This window comes from Numenius arquata, chromosome Z (genome assembly GCF_964106895.1).
Source record: "Numenius arquata chromosome Z, bNumArq3.hap1.1, whole genome shotgun sequence".
NCBI classification, from domain to species: domain Eukaryota; kingdom Metazoa; phylum Chordata; class Aves; order Charadriiformes; family Scolopacidae; genus Numenius; species Numenius arquata.
Window position 1 is genome coordinate 19,645,565 of NC_133616.1, and position 20,288 is coordinate 19,665,852.

General features: G+C 37.5%; 1 protein-coding gene across 1 annotated transcript in view; it reads left to right on the forward strand.

The window, feature by feature from the left end:
* Positions 1-20,288, forward strand: part of MTREX (Mtr4 exosome RNA helicase) — a 48,736-nt gene that overhangs the window by 26,710 nt on the left and 1,738 nt on the right. Inside the window, exons 16-25 of the mRNA XM_074166738.1 lie at positions 3,621-3,771; positions 5,608-5,780; positions 6,083-6,151; positions 10,315-10,443; positions 11,602-11,712; positions 12,031-12,219; positions 13,374-13,537; positions 15,014-15,119; positions 16,354-16,410; positions 16,812-16,974. Of these exons, the coding sequence (XP_074022839.1) occupies positions 3,621-3,771; positions 5,608-5,780; positions 6,083-6,151; positions 10,315-10,443; positions 11,602-11,712; positions 12,031-12,219; positions 13,374-13,537; positions 15,014-15,119; positions 16,354-16,410; positions 16,812-16,974 (1,312 nt within the window). The remainder of the gene's footprint in view (positions 1-3,620; positions 3,772-5,607; positions 5,781-6,082; positions 6,152-10,314; positions 10,444-11,601; positions 11,713-12,030; positions 12,220-13,373; positions 13,538-15,013; positions 15,120-16,353; positions 16,411-16,811; positions 16,975-20,288) is intronic.

The window sequence follows — 20,288 nt, forward strand, 5'->3', positions numbered from 1 at the left end:
TGCTTTAGTTGATGCCTGGCTACAGCAGTGGGTGTTGCTGTAGGAAAGAATCTGACCTACGGTTAACTGACACTGGCATAATTGCTCTGCCATTCTTTAGTAAATGCCATTCTTTAAATGGCATTCTCTGCTGTAGAGAAGCAAGCTTTTTAGGGAGTGGTGATTCCTCTTTCCTAGAATAAGTGATATATTTAGAAAAATAGACAAGAGCTTGGGTCATAATCCTTTTATCAGGTCTAAGAAAAAGCTATGTTATATGTTGGTTAACATCAACAACAGAATTTCTCTCATCTTTGTTTGGTGTATTAGACCAGAGACATCTGTAGAAACTTGAGCTTTCTTCTGCACGCTGCAGCTCAGCTGTTGATGTCGTACTTATTCACACATTTCTGTTAGTAGAAAGCCATTTGTGGTCATTTTAGAACTGACGCTGTTATTTTAAATAAACATTTTGTGATGTAATTTAAGGTATTTCTGTTCTGTGGTGCATCACTTGAGGTGAAAACCTACATGTGTAATTACGATCTACGCAGATGTAAGCTAGAATGACTGGATGAGTCTCTGGCCATGGAAAGCAAAACATTAGGCTATATGATTTGTCTTAAACTTGTTTCACGGGTATTCATGTTGGTACTTTCTTAGTATAAACATTTGCTGAAGTCTTCTCTGTAACAGCTGGACTTATTTCTGAGATGAAATAAGTGAGTAGGATTCTGGCTTTCGTAAGGTAATCTTGTAATGGTGCTGGTCTCTTCTCACAGGTAATTAGCGATAGAACAAGAGGGAATGGCTTCAAGCTGCAACAGGGTAGGTTTAGACTGGACATTAGGAAAAAATTCTTCACAGAAAGAGTGGTCAGACACTGGAATAAGCTGCCCAGGGAGGTGGTTGAGTCACCATCCCTGAATGTGCTTAAGAGTCATTTAGATGTGGTGTTGGGGGATGTCGTGTAGGGGAGAACTTTGCAGAGTGGGATTGATGGTGGGACTCGATGATCCAAAGGGTCTTTTCCAACCTGAGTGATTCTATGATTCTATGATCTCATAAGGCTCTGTATCTCACATAGAGCAAATGAGGTTGTAATATTCTTAAATCTCCTACATGTGAAGGAGTCTTAGATTCAAATTGTCTCTTATTAAATCTGACATCGGTGCATCAATGTATGTAGTATCAGAATTCCTGGCTGTGCATTTGAAATTGAAATAAATATGTGTATATTGTGGTAATGTCACTTTAAAGCCATTAGACTTCACTTGATCTAGGAGAGCACTTCATCTGAATTTCAGCATTTGCTTATATAAGCTAATCATCAGCTGTTTTTTTAATGGCCATTTATTTTTTTTATTATGTATGATGAGGGAATATCTGCCTGACACATTACTATATAGCAAAAGGCAAGGAAATGAGTTCCAAGAGGATACGGTATAATTGCTTTTAGGCAAGTGAAATTTTGAGCTTAAAAGAAGGTGCAGAGAAGCATGTTTCACAGTGTCAGCCCTCTCCGAGCTTCTAAAATGTCTGATAGAATACTTTGAGCTTTCAGCAGTCATAAAGTTGCATGAAAAATATATCTTGAAACATCCTCATTTTCTTGTTATCTGTTTTAGTTGTTACTAATTCAAAATGTTTAATCACAACTGAATTTACTCATAGGCGTTGTTGAAATGACAGCAGCTTAGTAAATCTCTTCTATTTCATGTATAGGTCACTCTTTATTAAGCAGTAAGTACTAAACCATTGCTAACTGTTGCACTTCATCTTATAATATACTTTCAGATTAAATTTCACTTGCCATTTTATTCCTCATTATGTCACTCTGTGGATTGCTGGTGTCTTCAGTGATCTAGTAGTATTTTTAGCAGACCTTGCTATTTTTCTTTGTATGCCTTTTCTAGATTTCTTACAAGTTGAGACCTCTTTGAGTGTCCACAGAGAAATTCTGTTTTAAAAAAATGTCAAATTACACTGTTTTTCTGTTTAGAAATTCACGAGTTTGGGTTTTTTAAATCCCTTAAAGACTTAATTATATTAGTTTGGTGGGGCTAGGGAGTGTGTTATCACAAGCTTTTCAGGAGTCAAGGAGGTATGGTAATCCACATAGCTTAACAACTTCAAAGGGCTGTGACAGATTTGTGAGATCTAACTTGGTTTTGTAAGAATTCTATTTATGCTGCTGTTTTCTTGTATTCTATCCAGCTCTGCTGCTTCTAGTTTCCACTCCTTTTGTTGCACAGAAGTTTTAGTTTTCTGCTTCGTAGCTCCTGGATTTCTGTTGGATCCTTTCTGAAGAACCGTCAGGCACCTGTTCCTTTGATACCAGTGCTATTTTAGATGAAAGTTTATGCGCTGCAGTTGGGCAATTTCATAATTCAGAAGTTTTGGGTCTCTGTCATCTGGTTGCAGTGACTTGGTATTTGGTTTATCAAGATGGCTTTTTGTGCTGACACTTAAGTTAGAGACAGTTTCTCAAGTTTGCCCTTTGTTCAGAGAGGCTGTAGCATTGAGGTCTTTTAGATCTTCCTTGGACACTGCTTAACTCTTCCATGTGTTCTTTGAATACCTGCTTGTTTTAATGAATATCAATTAAATATATTGGTACTGGGCATTGCCCCACCCCAGGTGCACGATGCTTCACTTGGCCTTGTTGAACCTCATGAAGTTCACACAGGCTCATTTATTGAGCTTGTCCAGGTCCCTCTGGGTGGCATCCCATCCCTTGGGTATGTCAATTGCACCACTCAGCTTGGTGTTGTCTGCAGACTTGCTGAGGGTGCACTCAGTCCCACTATGTTGTTCATGAAGATATTAAACAGTACTGGTTCCAATACGGACCCTTGAGGGACACCACTTATCCAGATCTCCATTTGGACATTGAGCTGTTGACCACTACTACCCTTTGGATGCAACTATCCAACCAATTCCTCATCCACCAAACAGTCCACCCATCAAATCTGTTTGCGTCCAATTTAGAGAGAAGGATGTTGTGGGTGACCATGTCAAAGGCCTTGCAGAGGTCCAGATAGATGGCATCCATAACTCTTCCCTTCTCCACTGATGTAGTCACTTCAGCATAGGAGGCCACCACTAGGTTGGTCAGGCAGGACTTGGCCTTGGTGAAGCCATGCTGGCTGTCTCGAATCCCCTCACTGTCCTCCATGTGCCTTAGCATAGTTTCTAGGAGGATCTGTTCCACGATCTTCCCAGGCACAGAGGTGAGGCTGACAGGTCAGTAGTTCCCAGGGGCCTCCTTTGCTCCCATTTTTAAAAAGGGTAGAATGTTTCCCTTTTTCCAGTCAAAATAATGTATTCCAAGTAATCAACTGTAGGAAAATACATAAGTTTGTCATCTGAACTTTTCATTTCATTCAGATCTAATTTATTTAATTTATAATATTGTAGTATAACTATGGATACGATGACACATATAAATGCTGTTACATGTTCAGCATAATAAAATTGCTTAGGATTTGGTGAGATACGTAATCAAAATTCAAGACAAGTTGTATTACCCGTCAAAGCATCTCCTAATATAAAACACTGCATTGTGATTTATTTTATATATTCTTACATGCTGCAGTCACTATTTTTTTAACTGGACAGTGTTCTTGGATCTTTTTCAGGGTTCAGCTGATCCTTTAAACAGTGCATTCCACCTGACGTACAACATGGTATTGAACTTGCTTCGAGTAGAGGAAATTAACCCTGAATACATGTTAGAAAAATCCTTCTATCAGTTCCAACATTACAGAACTATTCCAGAAATAGTAGAAAGTAAGTATATTACTGCGTGTTGGGCTCACAAGAATCAGTATAAAAGATGCTGCCCTGTGAGATTGGGTAGTTACACTTCATTACGCTTGTAAGAGTTTATACCTGTGCAGCTCTTGTCTTCCCCGCCAGCAGTTGTCACTACACCATTTGCTGCTGTTACAGTTTATAGTATTTTTATAGTTATAGAATAATTTCCTCTTGTTCTTGGGATATGCACTGTCAATCTATCAAGAGAGCTTTCCTCTCCGAGTCAGACAAGAATGGTTGTCATGTTTCTAAACTGTAGAACAGGAAGAAGGAAAAACAATTTAAAAATTCTTGCAGCTTGTTAGAGGTGCAGAGAAGAAAAGTCTTACTCCGTTTTGTTATGCAAAACTTAGCTAAAAGAAACATAGTTTTAATATCTCATTACAAACTCTGAAAAGAACTCAGACACACTGCATTCTGAGTTATATAGGAAAAAATGTTTAATAAAGTACAAAGCAAAATTCAGAGAGAACTGAGACATTATTTGCACTCCACTGAGTAACTAAATGTTAAGCCATGATCTTTAAATAGTGTGTTTTCATGAGCCAAAGTCGGTTTCCAAAGATCTCAGCCAGTGTTTGAGAGTGAGGCCTCTTTCAAAACTTAACCCAGAAGAATCTTAAGAACACGAGAGGTAATCACTTCCTTTGCTGATGAATGAGCAGTTCATCTGTTCATTTGTTAATGGAATATTAAGAGTGATAGTGTATGTGTGTGTGTAGCTTTGATAGACGGGGTTTTGATTCCCTTTGCAGAGTTTCTGTTAGTTTGCAGGTACTGTATTTAAGACAGTAGTGGTCAAATGTAGTATGTATTTCCTGAGGACTTCCCTGTGCCAGTTGGCATGCCTAGATCTTCATTCTGGCATTCCAGCAGTGCTGTTTAAATAGAGAAATGGGGCTGGAGAACATTTTTCATATTTCTTGGACATTTTTTCTTAGGCACCATACTAAGTGTTAGAATTTTGTAATTGCTTCAACTGCAATTAAAAACACAAAGGAGAGAAATGTTTATTCAGATCAAGGAGGAAATTATGCCATGAGTATGGATTGCTAGCTTTTTTCTTTAAAAAGTTTACAGCTAAAAATACCTGACCTGTCTCTCAAGTCCCAGTGAACTGGGATTTCTGAGACACCCATATTCATTCAAATAGCACACAAGAGAGTAAGTTGGTAGAGAGGAAAAAGAGATCTTTATAATGGGTCTTCTGTTTATGTTTACTAGTGGTATTAGCAGTGTGAGAGGAAGAAGTGTATTGCTTATAATAAAAAGTGATTTGCCTAAATATAGTGTAAAAATGTTGGAGAAAGAAAATACTGATTTCTAGCTGATGAAATCAGAGCCTAAAACAGGTTAGGAAGAACATTTCCTAAGAAATTCTGTCTTGTCAGAAGACATCTTGTTAGAAGATGTCTTTGAGCAATCTTATTTTCGTAGGAGGAGGTAGAAGAGCGCTGGTAGACAGTGAATACCCTCCTACAAATCATTGCAAGTTTTTGTGGGACTTCTGTGCAACCCTAAATCAGTGGTTCCTGGACAGTTGGAGGTCTAGCCTTCTCCATTTTCTTAAGCTTATTTATTAAAAGAAATAATGGGATTAATATTTGATTTCCTATAAATAAAATTTGATGGACACATTTATAGATTTCTAGCTTTCCAGAGAATGGATTATTGTAAATAGATTTTCTATTTACAATACCAATGCCAAAAATTTTGACAAAATACTGGTTATGTGGATCTGAAAGTGAAACATTGATTTCTAAATTGGTGAAGTTATTTATTTCTGTGAGATTGTACTTTTTATTACAGGAGTGAATAGTTTGGAAGGACAGTACAACAAAATAGCAATTCCCAATGAAGATAATGTGGTCATATACTACAAAATCCGACAGCAGCTTGCAAAACTGGGTAAAGAGATTGAAGAATATGTTCACAAACCAAAGTATTGCTTGCCCTTTCTACAGCCAGGAAGACTAGTAAAGGTAATTTGATTATTCTGCTGTTTTATTTTTATTTCAAATCTCTACCTTTAAATGAAATTTGCAGGATTCATTTCTGTCTGACAGTTTACCATCTTGAAACATTGCATGCGTTGCACTAAGCCGTAATTTGTATTTTCGTTATGTTTCTTTGTTACACATTCAACAGTGAATTCAAAGAAATACTGTTTTCATGATGAACAGTAGTCCATGACTGCTCTTGTAAATATCAGAAATACAAAATGATATCCTTGCTAGGATGTGATTATATTGGGTTATGTTATAACGTCTTGTAATATTTTCAGGTGAAGAATGAAGGTGATGACTTTGGATGGGGAGTGGTTGTTAACTTCTCTAAGAAATCGAATGTTAAGGTAAAACATACATTCTTGCCATTAGAAAAATATATAGCTTACTGCTTTTTCTGAAAATTAGATAAAAGTGTTATTTTCTTTGTAGTTTTCCACAGCAAAAAAAATTTTCTTTCACCCCTAATTTACAAAAAGCTCAGCTGTCTTGAAGTGAAAGTATAAAAAAAACCCCAGAACTATGGAAGGCGGGACAAGCCCTAAGTCCTGTGTTCATTTCTTAACTTCTGGCATATTTATGAGGAAATGCTTGCTTATGTCTGGGATAAGTAGTTCAAAAGTGCACTTGGCACTACAGTCATTGCAAACTATTTAGTTTGTTTCTGAGACGTCCCCAACAATGCTACAGTAAGCTGTTCGTGGGAAAGATACGATGTTATCTACTCTCAGAAAATCTGTAGAAGCTGTGAGGGTGAAGAGCATAGAGGCAGACATTTGGCTCTGTGTAGATTATCTTGAACTGGGAAATTGGGTCTTGAGTCCAACCCTAGTGCATGAGACAAGGGATTGCTTGTCCTCTGAGACATTGTTGGAGAGTTGAGGGCTGGGAAGTTAAAATACAAAGAAAGCAAAACAATAGAAATGGATTTGGGAAAATGTGAAAGAAAATACAGAGGGTAGTGATGCAATAGAAGCCAGATTTGGTTTTCCTTCCAAAAATCCATTTTTGTAATTGGTCTCCACATAACCCCAGATATGATGTTTTGATCTCACTTTCAGAAATGTTTTGACAGGCTACTCTGTGGGCTAAATGAAAACCTAACTTTAAGGTGTATTTTTCTGTGGCAGCATTTTTGCTGTTACTTTGGCAGGAGAGCATTGCCGTTAATTACTAGGTCTAAATGAGAAGTTGTCTTTTTCAAGTTCTGGTGGTGCCTGTACATTGTGGCACCTCGTGGTGCTTCTCTAATGTATATTCATTAAAGAGGAGACAAGAGAAATGTGTGCATACAGAACTTACTAGAAGAGATTGTTTTGGTTTTGCATCACCCTTTTGAAAATCACATTTCTTTCTTTTCAAGTTTGAAAACTGAACTGTCACTGCTATTGCTTAAACTTTTGCTTCTAGACTGCTTTTTTCATCGAGCCACACGAGCAGTAAAACAGATTTCCCCTTCACCCTGGCCTTCTATGTAAAATTACCAATTTCTGTCACTGGAGGCATTTCTTCTATCTGTGCCATATTTAATCCATATATATATATTTGCCTTCCCTATCTGGCCTGTCTCACTGTTGTATAAAGCTTTAGGTTTGAACGTTAGCTTTGAAATCACGGCCTGTTCTGCAGGAGATGGCTCTGGCTCCAGCAGCACTTTTTTCATCAAGTCATTCTAGCAGCTGGGTTGAATTTTTCCTTCTGAGTTCTGTGGAAAGAATGACAATAGGTGCTGAAAATTGTGGAACAGACTTAAAGCTATGTAACTTTCAAAATCAGTACGGAAAGACTAGTTTCTATGAGCACAAGTAAAACAAATGACTTAAAGAATCTGTTATTTACCAATTTTAATGTGTCTACTCAATGCATTTTTGTCCTGGGATACCAATGCATTTCTCCATTACTGTTTAATGCAGTAGTACACTTAGTATTGGAAATACATTGCTATGTCTTGAAACCTTCATCCATTTCTCAGCTGGAACAGTTCTTTGGATTTGCTTTTAGAAACTAGGTTGAATTTAGTCTACATTACTAGTTTTTCTTTAGTTGTAAATTTTTCTTCACTGTATCACAGTTTCTAATTAAGTCCTTTTTCTAGTGAGGAATATATGTGATTAAGATTGACATTTAGGGTTACAGTATGTCTATATTTCACTGAGTAATTCTCTTTGTTGCAATGTGAAAGCAAAAGCATGTCATTGCCAGTTACGTTCATTGTTAATTATATGTAGATGTTTTTTCCAGCATAATTTCGCAATGCGGTATTCCACAAAATTGTGAATGCAAATAGTACTGAATCCTGAATTATAGTAGGCAGAAGAATATTCCAAGCAGTAGTTCTTGCTATATATTGTACAGTATAGTAGACAGCAAAGTAACTGTTTGCTTTGGAATTCATTTAAAAAAAAACAAGTATTTTTGAGTAAGAAATTTTATTGAGTAAGAAGTTTTATTGTTGTGCTGTTTATAGTCCGTATTGTCATCTGATTCCTCATTCTAGACGTCAAATTTTTGACAGTTAAGAGTTGCTGGTATTGGAATTTGAGATGCTACCATTTGGTCTTCCTTATTTAGATGGTTATAATCCTTGTACATTAAAATTAAATTTACATACTTATTTGTTCATGTTTATTTATAACATTTACTACATAAACATAGTTTTTAGTGCTGTGTCATGGTCATTGAATTTTCTGAGAGTCTGATGTTACTGATGTGGGAATCTGCGTTTGTTGTCTGTGCCATATTTCTTCATTTGCAGATATGATTGGCTGTCTTACCTAGTTTTGTGTCCAGGCACATGAAGTAATACATGTTTCAGGGCAAATCTAAAATCCTTGGGATACACCTAATATCATGCATTATGCTGCTGAAGGCGGCAGAATTTTATCCTTGAAGCATAATGATGCAGCATGAATCAAAGGATCATTCAAACTTGATATGACAGAGATGTCTGTGACTAATAAATTTTTACAGGGAGTTCTAGTCTCCTTTTGCTTTTGCATATAAAAACATGGCTATTCCTGTTCAAGGGTTTAGTATATAAAATGTTGTATAAAAGCCATTGAAGGAAACTGTAGATATTCAAAAAACACTTCTAGATTAAGTCATGTCTGGTCAGCGTTGTCTAAAAGCCATTGGTATACACTAACTTACAGGGAGTAGTATTGACAGCAAATCTTAATGACATTTATACACCTGCTTTATTAATAAATTTACAATACTGTTACTGATAGAAATATTTTTTTCCTCTCATGAATTTCTAGACATCTCCAATTCTAATATTTATCTGTAGCATATATGTGCAGCTATGAGTTTAGTTTCTTCTTCATTCAAGTCAGCATTATAGTTTGGGTGGCTTTGGCTGGATACTGATTTGGAATATGTGGATATTATTTTAAAATTCTAGTTCAGAGAATGGCACTGGTATGGGTCTTGTACATTGCTTTGCATGTTTTCTGCAAATGTAGGATAGAACTCAGAGGAGCAATTTCTTCCTCAGCAAGTAATTACATTACTTGAAGAAATTACGTGTCTTGTAGTACAGGATAACCCTGTTCTTCTGTTTAGTTTACTATGGCAGTTTCTCATAGTACTTCTGAGAATCTTTTAGAAATGCTAGCTGGCTCCACCCTGCTTTGCATGCAGTAGAAGGAAATAGTATATTGTAGATTCGTAATGAAAAACACTGCCCAGTAAAACTGAACTGAGTTAACACAGGATTTTGAAGGTTGTCCTCTCTTTTTCTCTTTCTGGTATTTGGAAGCAGAGAAGCTTGTATGTAGTATTTCAAAAGATGATTCCTGCCTTTGGTGTTAGGCCTACAACTTAGTTCTGTTCAAAGTCATAAAAATAATCTGCTTATAGTTGGAGTGCATTGCAATAGTGCATATTGATACAGTCAAATAACTAACATCAGGGTCTTTTAAAGCAGTGTATAATAAAGATTATGGCTTTGCGAACAGTAGTCTTTAACCACTGTATCTGCACGTTTCCGTTCTTTAAATGAAACTCAGATGTTATGTGTGCTGTTGGGGGTATATAAAGGAGTGCCCTGCAAGATGCAGCTTCCTGTTTGCTGCAGATACCAGCTATTACGCTTGAAAGATTTTTCTGTAGTCTTTCTTATGGGGAAAAACTTGAACTTGCAAACCTGCAAATGAAAGAGATCCCTCAAATTTTGTTTCCTTAAAAAGAAAGTTAAGTTCAGTACCTGAATGATACATGATACGAATATTTTGCATTACAGTTACAAAAGATGTTGGCTTGCTTTGAAAGAGCTATGTCTAGAAGACCAAGCATTTTTTAAAGTGTGGGTTTTTTATGTGAGGGATGTTTCCGTCAATAGTGGTTCAGTAGATTTTTGAATATACTGCATCACTGAGCACATACTCTGTGAAGAGCAGTAGCTCATTTCATACCTCTAATATTGAATTAAAATCATACATTTTCCTTCCACTCTTGCTGGTATTTTAAAATAACTGTTATTGACCTGTTTTTTCTGTGCCCTCAACAGCCAAATTCTGGTGAATTGGACCCATTATATGTAGTTGAAGTGCTACTGCACTGCAGCAGGGAGAGTTTGAAAAATTCTGCTACTGAGGCTGCGAAGCCCGCCAGACCTGATGAGAAAGGAGAGATGCAGGTTTGTTACACATGTTTATTCTCAACAGTTTCTTGTAAATGTTCTCAAAGGTTCTATTTCCAAAGCATTTGCCAACTGTGGTAAAAGAGGGATTGATGCATTAAGAAGAGAAAGGAGCTGTACACCTAACTCTGCTTTCTTAAACAGTGTCTGAGTCCACTGAAGTGGAAACTTTGAAGTGTGAATGAAATACTTGAGTGACTTTGTTACCATATAAGAAGTGCTTTGAAACTGTTGTGTTATGTGTTTCAAATCAGTAGATTAAAAACAATAGCAATAATGTAAATAAAATTATGAAAATTACCTACATATGTGGTAAAATCTCTAGATAAACAAGTGTCTATAAGCTGGGTTTTTTTCTTGGATACTTCTGCAGGATTTTGTGGATAATGTGCATTGGTTCTACTAGATTTGACAATTTAGTTAGAATTTTTATAATCCTTGAGTAATGAATTTTAGCAGTAATGTTTGGCAGATACTATTCTTAGCAGTATCATCTGTCACTGCAAACAGAATGCTGTTTTTATTTCTTTCTCTTTTTCAGACCCCTTCAGTTTTGCAAGGCTATCTTATTCTAAAATTAAACTGAAATTTTTAGTGAAAACATTTGCATTATTTAAAATTTTCAATTTGAAACCCTATTATCAAGGCAAAAATTATTATTTTCAGATCTGAGTCAGTTTTTTAATTTGTCCACGCTTTTTTTTTTCACAAAGTCCATTTAAAGCTTATGATACAATATTGATTCTTTATGGTTTCTTTATGGTTTTGATACTTACTAATATGTATTTGCTGATTTGATGTTCTTTATTGTTAGCATTCCTTGTTAAGTATGTCACAATAATTTGTCTGGTTTGGATCTTAAGAGGTATTCGTGTAGGTAAGAGGCAAGGTAATAGAAATAGAAAAAGGTTAAATCTCTCTAGATTTAACCGAATACAGACTTTTCCCATTTGGAAAAAATTACTTTTTATCTTTATTAATACTTTATCTCATTACCCACATTTTGCTGCTCCCTAATACTGCTGTGTCCTTGTGTACTTTACCTACTGCTGTGTTCCTGTATCCTTTACCTTTGGAAAGTTTTGCTATGGAACAGTAATAAGAAATATATTTTTTAATGATTTATCAGTTAACTGCACACTCTCTTTTTGATAGGTTGTCCCTGTTTTGGTTCATCTTCTCTCTGCTATCAGCAGTGTTCGGCTTTACATACCGAAAGACCTGAGGCCTATTGACAACAGGCAAAGTGTGTTAAAATCCATACAAGTAAGTTCCACTGGGCTGTGTAAGCTCTCTGCTCTGATTAGTGAGGTACTCTTAAACTCAAGACAACTTGTTCTAAATAAATTTGTCTAAAACTTGTGTCACATCTTCAGCCTTATTCTTAAAAGGGGTTGGAAGCCATGATGTATGTCAGTTGTTTCTCCTTGTCAACAGTAGTTATAAACTGATTTGAAAACTGCTGGAACGCCACATAACAAACTTACATTACTGCCTTCTATGTCCCTATAGTTATGCCATCTGATTTGTAGTTTATTTTACTGTTACTAATCTTACCAAAAAAAATTTTTTTTTTCCTTTTAGGAAGTACAGAAGCGATTTCCTGATGGAGTGCCGTTACTAGACCCTATTGATGACATGGGCATCAAAGATCAAGGACTGAAAAAAGTAATCCAAAAAGTAGAGGCATTTGAGCACAGGATGTATTCACATCCTCTTCACAATGATCCCAACTTGGAAACAGTATACAAACTTTGTGAAAAAAAAGCACAGGTAAAAATGCAAAATCAAGTGCTGCATCTATATTTAGCTGAAGACAGTGACAGTAAGAGTTCCCTTCTTATTGCTTTTCTTTTCTTTATTGCTTCTTTCTTTTCTTAAATGATTCTTTTAAAATTAATAAGCCCAAGTCATACTTTTTAAATACAGTAAAATTATTGAATCTCACTAACAAACTGCCTGAGTCGGTGGTATGCCCTTGTTTGATACAGATGGGTAGTACATCTGACACGAAAACTCTTGAGATTCTCAAGTCAACAGGGATTAGAAGGTTAGAGAGCTGCTACAAGAGTCTTTTTCACTGAATGGGCATAGCACAACACAGTGTAGGTACAGTCTTCACAGATAATTGAAACTGATCATTGTTAATATGCTCGTGCAGAGCTAAGTTGAACTGATGGGGCTTATTAGCTTGGGGAGCGTACCATGCAAATCATTGTGCTGCTGCTTCCTGAGCTGACTCCCAGCCTGGAAGCAATGCATGTATTTTGTAAAGAGTCGTACCCTCTGCGAGACTGAAACTGGTTGCACACAAAAACAGCTCTCGTGTCTCTGTGCTGCTCCAAAAAACAAGTTCTCCAGGAGTCACTTCACACAAGTGAGGTTGTTCTGGTACAGGCAGCACAAAGTTGCACATGGTAAGACCTGATAGACTGAGCATACTTCTGTGAGGGTATCTGCACTGGACACCCTGCTGCCAGCATGTTGACTGATAAACTAGAAGACACTGCAGACGATCTAATAGCAGGAAATAGCGCCTTTGGGTTACCTTTTATCAAACAGTTTGTTAGCTGAGACTTGGTAGAGGTCTCAGAAGATGAGTGCTCGTTTCCTAACCAAAGTTTTCATCTGTGTTTTTTTTTGGTGTGGGCTTGTTGGGTTTTTTTCCTGCTCTGGGTAAATAGCTTAACTTCCCAAACTTGCCAGAGTTTCCTGTGGGCAAGTGGAGCTGATCTTGGTTTTTGTTTTGTTTTGTTTTGTTTTAAATTTGTTTTAAACCTTTGTTTTAGTAGAATTAGATGAGTCAGTGTCAACTAGTATGTCCATACACTGTTGTTCTGAGGCCTGTATGAAATTAACCAATACCTTTCAAACAGTTGCATCTGTTAAACAAGCAACATGTAACTTCTCTCCTTCTGACCCCCCAGATTGCTATGGATATTAAAGCAGCAAAGCGAGAACTGAAAAAAGCTAGAACTGTCTTACAAATGGATGAACTCAAATGCCGCAAGCGTGTTCTGAGAAGACTGGGGTTTGCCACATCTTCAGATGTTATTGAGATGAAAGGACGGGTCGCTTGTGAAATCAGCAGGTAATTGGTTTCTGTGTGAAGTGATTATTGTCATGAATACACACTTTACTGTCCTTGCTGACGTTAGTATGTCATGTTTATATATTTAAAGTTTGAGACTATTAGGAGAAAGATTCTTCAGAGACTACGTGATCTGTGTCATAAAGGGAATATACTGATTGAAGCAGTAAAGACAGCAACTTAAGGACAAAATACAATAGATTTTAAAACTTTAATGTGAACATGAAACTGCCAAAGCAATGGTTATTTTCTTACACAGCTTAGGCAGTAGTGTGTGTTCTCATTTAATATTGTATATTATGTGAGAGGATGGTCTTAGTTTTTATGGTTCCACTTCCCTGGACTTGCAGTACAGAGTCTCTCACAAACAAAGGTGTAAGCATGATTGTCAGCAATTACCAAGTTGCTGAAAAGTTTGGAATACAGCTTAATTGCTTCTATAGGGCTGTTGGAACAAATCTGTGGAAGTGATGCACTTTAGTGTAGTACGTTTAGCAAGTACATATATATTGGAACATATTGTAAAGATTCCATGGAAACTCATGAATCAGAATTTAATACTTCAGATTTTGGTAAATTGTGTATTTTTAAAAGTTATAGTGACTGCTGTACTCCTTGCCTTACAGATAGTTTGAAAGATGCTACCTATATTTGTTCAGTATTTAGTAATGTTTTTCCCCTGCAAAATTTGATAGCAAATGGGGAAGCTGAATCAGAATTTAATCAACTTCCTGACTTCAGGAACTCTTTGCTGATGAGTTACACTTTTCTTTATTAAAAATATCTACTTCTTTTCCCCCATCTTATACATTTGTCTGAAACTCCAAAAATAAAGGTATAGTCTTACGAATAATTTGATGTTTTACTCAAATAGTATGTTTGGATTTTGTATCCATATCATGCATTTCCTTTTATAATTCATGATTAAGTCTTTATTCTAAAAGTAAATTGAAGCAAGTTTGTTCCTCTTTTCAGTATCTTGGAAATACCCAGTTGAATCTTTTGTGAGCAGCAGCAGTACCAATTTTAGTCCTTTTTATAAGTTGCCTAACTCTCTGATTCTTTTCATTCTCTTTATGTCCTGTCTTATAAAAACCGATTAAAGCAACTGTTAATGCTACCTTTTATGAAAATGTAATTATTTTTTGTTACTATTTTTCATTTTATGAAAACGAGAACTTCTAAAAGGTTATAATTTTTTTTTTTTTGTCTCCTTATTTTTTATAAGGAAAGATTCTTTGTAGTTCACTAAGAGCTTTTAGTTTCCTTAAAATACTGTCTCACTCTCTTACTAATTAGCCTCCCCCTTAAAAAGCTAATATATTAGTATTTGGAGGTCCTGTAAGAAAAATTAAGAAGCTATTGTTTTTGTCTATATCAAGTTGCTTCACAAAACAGATTAATAGTACTTCATTTAAAACTTAGATTTCAGTAAGTCTTTTCTCTAAGCTTACTTCTCTTTCTCTTTTTTTTTAGTGCTGATGAACTACTCCTGACAGAAATGATGTTCAATGGCCTCTTCAATGACTTATCTGCAGAACAGGCCACTGCACTACTAAGCTGTTTTGTATTTCAAGAGAACGTGAGTTACTACTTCAGTTCATGAATTCTAGACGTTCCTGTCTACCAACAGTATTATGTATAATTCTGTTCCAGAAATTGGTCATAACAGTATGAGCCATTGCACATTTTTTTATCCTTTCCTAAGGTCTTTGACATGAACTTGCATTGAACTTACCAGAATTATTGCAGGTCCGGTGCTAAAATATCTTTCCTCCTGAGTGATGTGCTGAAGGTTGTGTAAAATTGCAGTCCTTGTAACGAATCTACCAGTGTTTCCTCCTCATGCAATGAAGTAGTATTAATAGATTCTCAGCATACGTGCTTGTATACATGCATACGTCCTTACAGCTTAAAAAGTAGAATGATTATTTCAAAAAAGAGGCTAACAATATCTGCTCCTACACTCTGGGGTGAGCGTATCTTTAATTCTGAGACATGCCCATGTTATGCTGTTCGGACAGTACCCTTGACCTATTGATGGAAATGGCAGTAGTACCACATGGAATTGATACCAAAAGGGCTGTTAAAAAACAGAATATATATTATTAAAAGCAAAAACATGGGTATTAATACCAGATGTTGCTGTTTTCCCACCCACAAGCTGTATAGAAGGTTAGCATCATCAGGAAAATACAGTAAAAATTAACTTCCATATGAAATTTTACTACAGGTAGGTAGCAAGATGTGTCATTCAGGTTGATTCTAAATGTGGGAAGCTCATTAGCAGCAGCTGCTAATGAATTACTTTTGTTAGTAGAAGGGCTGCCAAGGTAAGCCGTTGTTAGTTAGAATATTGTGGGGCACTCAACAGTAGTACTCAGGTCTAATCAGGCAGGACATAAAAATATTGCTGTATTTGAATAGCCATATTTTCATACATAAGACACTGATGTTTAAGTTGTTAAAAGCATTTGCTTTTTAAATTCTTAAAGAAAAGCTTGTAGCAGTTAAAGTAGTAAGTGATCAGCATTTTGGCAGTTCAAAACTATGGAACAGCTAAATAGAGGGAATTTTGGAAGTATTCAGAAAGCAGGTGCTTTTTTTTTTTCATACTATTGGCATACCGTACGGAAAGATTTCATTTTCTGATTTAGTTTGAGGAACAAGTACTTAAGGAATTCAGTAAATTTTAGTGTTTCATAACAGGTTTGAGAAGTTCTTTGAAATAATTTAGGACCTCAATTTTTGCATTTGATCCGGTGTAAAGCAAATGTATGGGAGTGCATGAGACTATTTAATGTTGTCTTTTTCAGTCCAGTGAAATGCCAAAATTGACAGAGCAGTTGGCAGGACCACTTCGGCAAATGCAGGTAATCTGTCCCTTAGAAATCTGTCTGAGCTCAGGGTTAATGTTAACAAGAATAAAGTGTATGAGTAAAGTATAATAAGCGCAAGGTGAAGACTTTATTTTGGATCATTAGTGCATTTGGCTCTCACTGCAGTGTGTAATAATGGGTTATCTTGTTTGCAAGAAATCTTTATCCTAATTTAGAACATGCCTTTAAAAACTTTTATAAGCTTGCTTACTATCGTATAAGTTGTTAGTGCAGGCAGACTTTAAGCTGTGGTTTCCTTTCTGATTCTGAATAACTTCATGTTGAAAAGGAAATCTCATCCTGTATGCAGTACCTAATAATATGCAAGCCTCTCTGTTGATTAAACACTTAATCTGTTTAAGCATATCATAAAATGAAAATATTTTCTTTTGAAGGAGTGTGCAAAAAGAATCGCCAAGGTGTCAGCAGAAGCAAAACTGGAAATTGATGAAGAAAATTACTTAAATTCTTTCAGACCCAACCTAATGGATGTTGTGTATACATGGGCAAATGGAGCTAACTTTGCTCACATCTGCAAAATGACTGATGTCTTCGAAGGTAAGTTAATCAGTTCTTCTTTAGGAGTTTTGGGATGGTAATTCCATAATGTTGAATGGTAATTCTGAATAACCTTATAAATAGATCACAAAATTTATTAACTCAGGTGTATTCAAGTATCTGCACAGCTGAAACTAAGTGGGGAAGAAATTTGTTTACTGTATATATTAATTTATAGTTACACTGTTGATAATGTAGAATCTCTAGAAGGATTTTTAAAAAGGATATATCGCCATTAAGAAGTACAGCTCTTGCGCTTGTCCTCATTACAGTTAAGTGTTTTATTTACTTGGTAAATTGAAGGTTCCTCCTGCTCTCTAAATGATGACACAAGTGAGAGGTGGTAACCACGTCTCTGTTTTGGAGGTTCATCACAGCCGTGCAACACAGATATTTGAAATGCCTTGATGTAATCTGTCACGTGGGTTAATTTGGTTCCTAAAATGGGAGTACTAGAAACAGTCCCTGGAGGAAGGATACTTAGTTTTCATTGTTTTAAAAGCAGGATCACTTAAAGCCCAGATACTTTGTAAAAAGACGAACTGCCCACCTGAAAGACAAACCAGAATGATGAGAAGCCCAATTTCAGCTTTACCAGCCGTGTTGAAAGTTGTGAAGAACAGTAGGTTGGGTGCACCAGTCTTACAAGTCTTGGTGTAATGACTGATATTGAAAATCCTTTTTGAAGTTGTTGCTGTCACCATTGTCTTGCCTCTCGGATGGTGTTCTCTTCTTTATACATACACAGTTGCAAATGGGAGCCCTGAAAATGAAGGAATTCATGCACGTCTGTAATCCAATGCATAGACCCAGGAACTTCCTAAAGCAGGTTGTCTGCCAGCAGCAGGAATCCTGGCAGTCTGTGATTCTGCATTCAGCAGATTCCTTCTCTTGCAGTGAATGTCTGAGCCTCACATCTGCTGTAGAGGCAGCCTCAGGAAGGGGAGTGCGAAAGGAGCAGCAGTAGCTGGCTTAGGTTTTTATGTTGGTGCTTGACTGCTCAGAACACAGAGGGGAGTAATATTTTCCATGCACCGCATTTGGGCTAAGAGTAGTTGGTTGGCTTTGTCCTAGTCAACAGTGCTAGCTCCCTCAAGATTAGATCTTACGGGCCTATTTTGAGAAATTCAGCTTTTCTGGCAGGGGTTGATGCATGAATCTTCCCTTTTAATAGTTAATAATGGTTTTCTGTGCGTTATTCAAAAGGAAGGAAAGCACCTCAGATGTCAACTGTCAGTTACACTTACTTAAATGCAGTGTGGTGTTGCTAAATCCCAGGGGAGTTTGCTCTGGTTAGCTAAGTTGCTATAGTCATTTCAAATAAATTAAAAATCGGAATGAAAAACAAACAAAAAAACCCCAACAAAACACAAACCAAAACCCACAGCGTCCTTATTTTGATCTTTAGTACAAATTTTCATTTTAGGTATTGGTGCTTCCTTTCTTAATTTCGATTAGAGAGTGCATTGGAAGCCTTTTTTAAAGCTAGTTTTTCATCGTCCCCACCTCCCCCAACTTAAGAAAAGCACTTCTGAACGACTTCGTGACTGAGAGTCTGATGTCCGGCTCTGTGCTGCCACCCGGGCTAACGGGCAGTAGCAGAACTTTTCTAGAGAGAGACCACGAGCTGAGGTTCTTGCTTCCACTCTCACAGCCTAAAGGGTGTTCTGCTGTTTCAGTAGTGTTGGTGGTCAAGCGTCTGAAGCCCCTTTTGGGTGCAGTTCTGAGCAGTGTGAAAGCTCGTAGTTGTGGTAAGTAAACGGCTGCCTCTGCACGTTGCAGCTTAAACCAGAGCACTCCAAGAGCACACCTGCTTGCCACAGTTTTGGGCAGTGATGATTGGCTAATGAAAATGAGTTGTCATTAAGCTGAAGTGCGTGTGTTAGGAAGAAATAGAAATTAGGAAGCGTAGGGAAAAATGGTAAACTGAACTAAGTATCCTGTTAATCAAGTGCAGATCAGCTGGCTTGTTTTGTGGAAGTAAGTGTAGACAATAGTAACTTATTCCAAAAATGTAAATTTTTTTCATGCACAGAAACGTATGTCTGCAACAACCCCAGCTACGCTGCCTGTAAATGAGTATTCCTGAGTAGTTGTCGGGGATGGACTTGTAAATGGAGATGAGCAGATCTTTGAGCGCTGACCTGGGGCTGCCACAAGGCCCACAGCCTGGCCAGGCTCGGGGGAGCCGCCTGCGGTTCTCTTGCCTTAGCTTTGTCCAGTAGGCAACGTGGGGTTTATTTCACCTGCTGTCATTACAGCAAGTTCCACAGACTGCTGCCCTCACACAAACTGGTACCACTGTAGGAACTGACATGGCCTACCAGCACCATATGAATGTGTTTTAGAAGTGTTATTTTACTTTTCTTAACTTCTTTCTTTTCCAACAGCTTTGCAAAATGTTCTTTTCATCAGGACAGTTTTTCTGCAGATAATATAGTTTATTTCACTGGACGATAGAAAGCTTCTCAAATCCAGTCCCCCTGCAATGAGCATAGAATCATAGAATCATCCAGGTTGGAAGAGACCCTTGGGATCATCGAGTCCAACCATCTACCCTACTTGACAAAGTTCTCCCCTATATCATATCCCCCAACACCACATCTAAACGTCTCTTAAACACATCCAGGGATGGTGACTCAACCACCTCCCTGGGCAGCCGATTCCAATGCCCGACCACTCTTTCTGTGAAAAATTCTTTCCTAATGTTCAGTCTAAACCTACCCTGCTGGAGCTTGAAGCCATTCCCTCTTGTTCTGTCATTAGTTACCTGTGCGAAGAGACCAGCATCAACCTCTCTACAGTGTCCTTTCAAGCAGTTGTAGAGAGTGATGAGGTCTCCCCTCAGCCTCCTCTTCCTCATACTAAACAGTCCCAGCTCCTTCAACCGCTCTTCATAAGATTTATTCTCCAGGCCCTTCACCAGCTTCGTTGCCCTCCTCTGCACTCGCTCCAGCACCTCGATATCTCTCTTGTATTGAGGTGCCCAAAACTGGACACAATACTCGAGGTGTGGCCTCACCAGTGCTGAGTACAGGGGCACAATCACTCCCTGCTTCTGCTGGTCACACTATTTCTAATACAAGCCAGGATGCCGTTGGCTTTCTTGGCCACCTGGGCACACTGCCGGCTCATATTCAGCCGCTTGTCAATTAGAACCCCCAGGTCTCTTTCTTCCAGGCAGCTTTCCAGCCACACTTCCCCAAGCCTGTAGCGATGCATGGGGTTGTTGTGGCCCAGAACCTGCACTTGGAGCAGAGACATCTCCAACTGGATCAGGTTGCTCAGAGCCCCCTCCAATCTGACCTTGAATG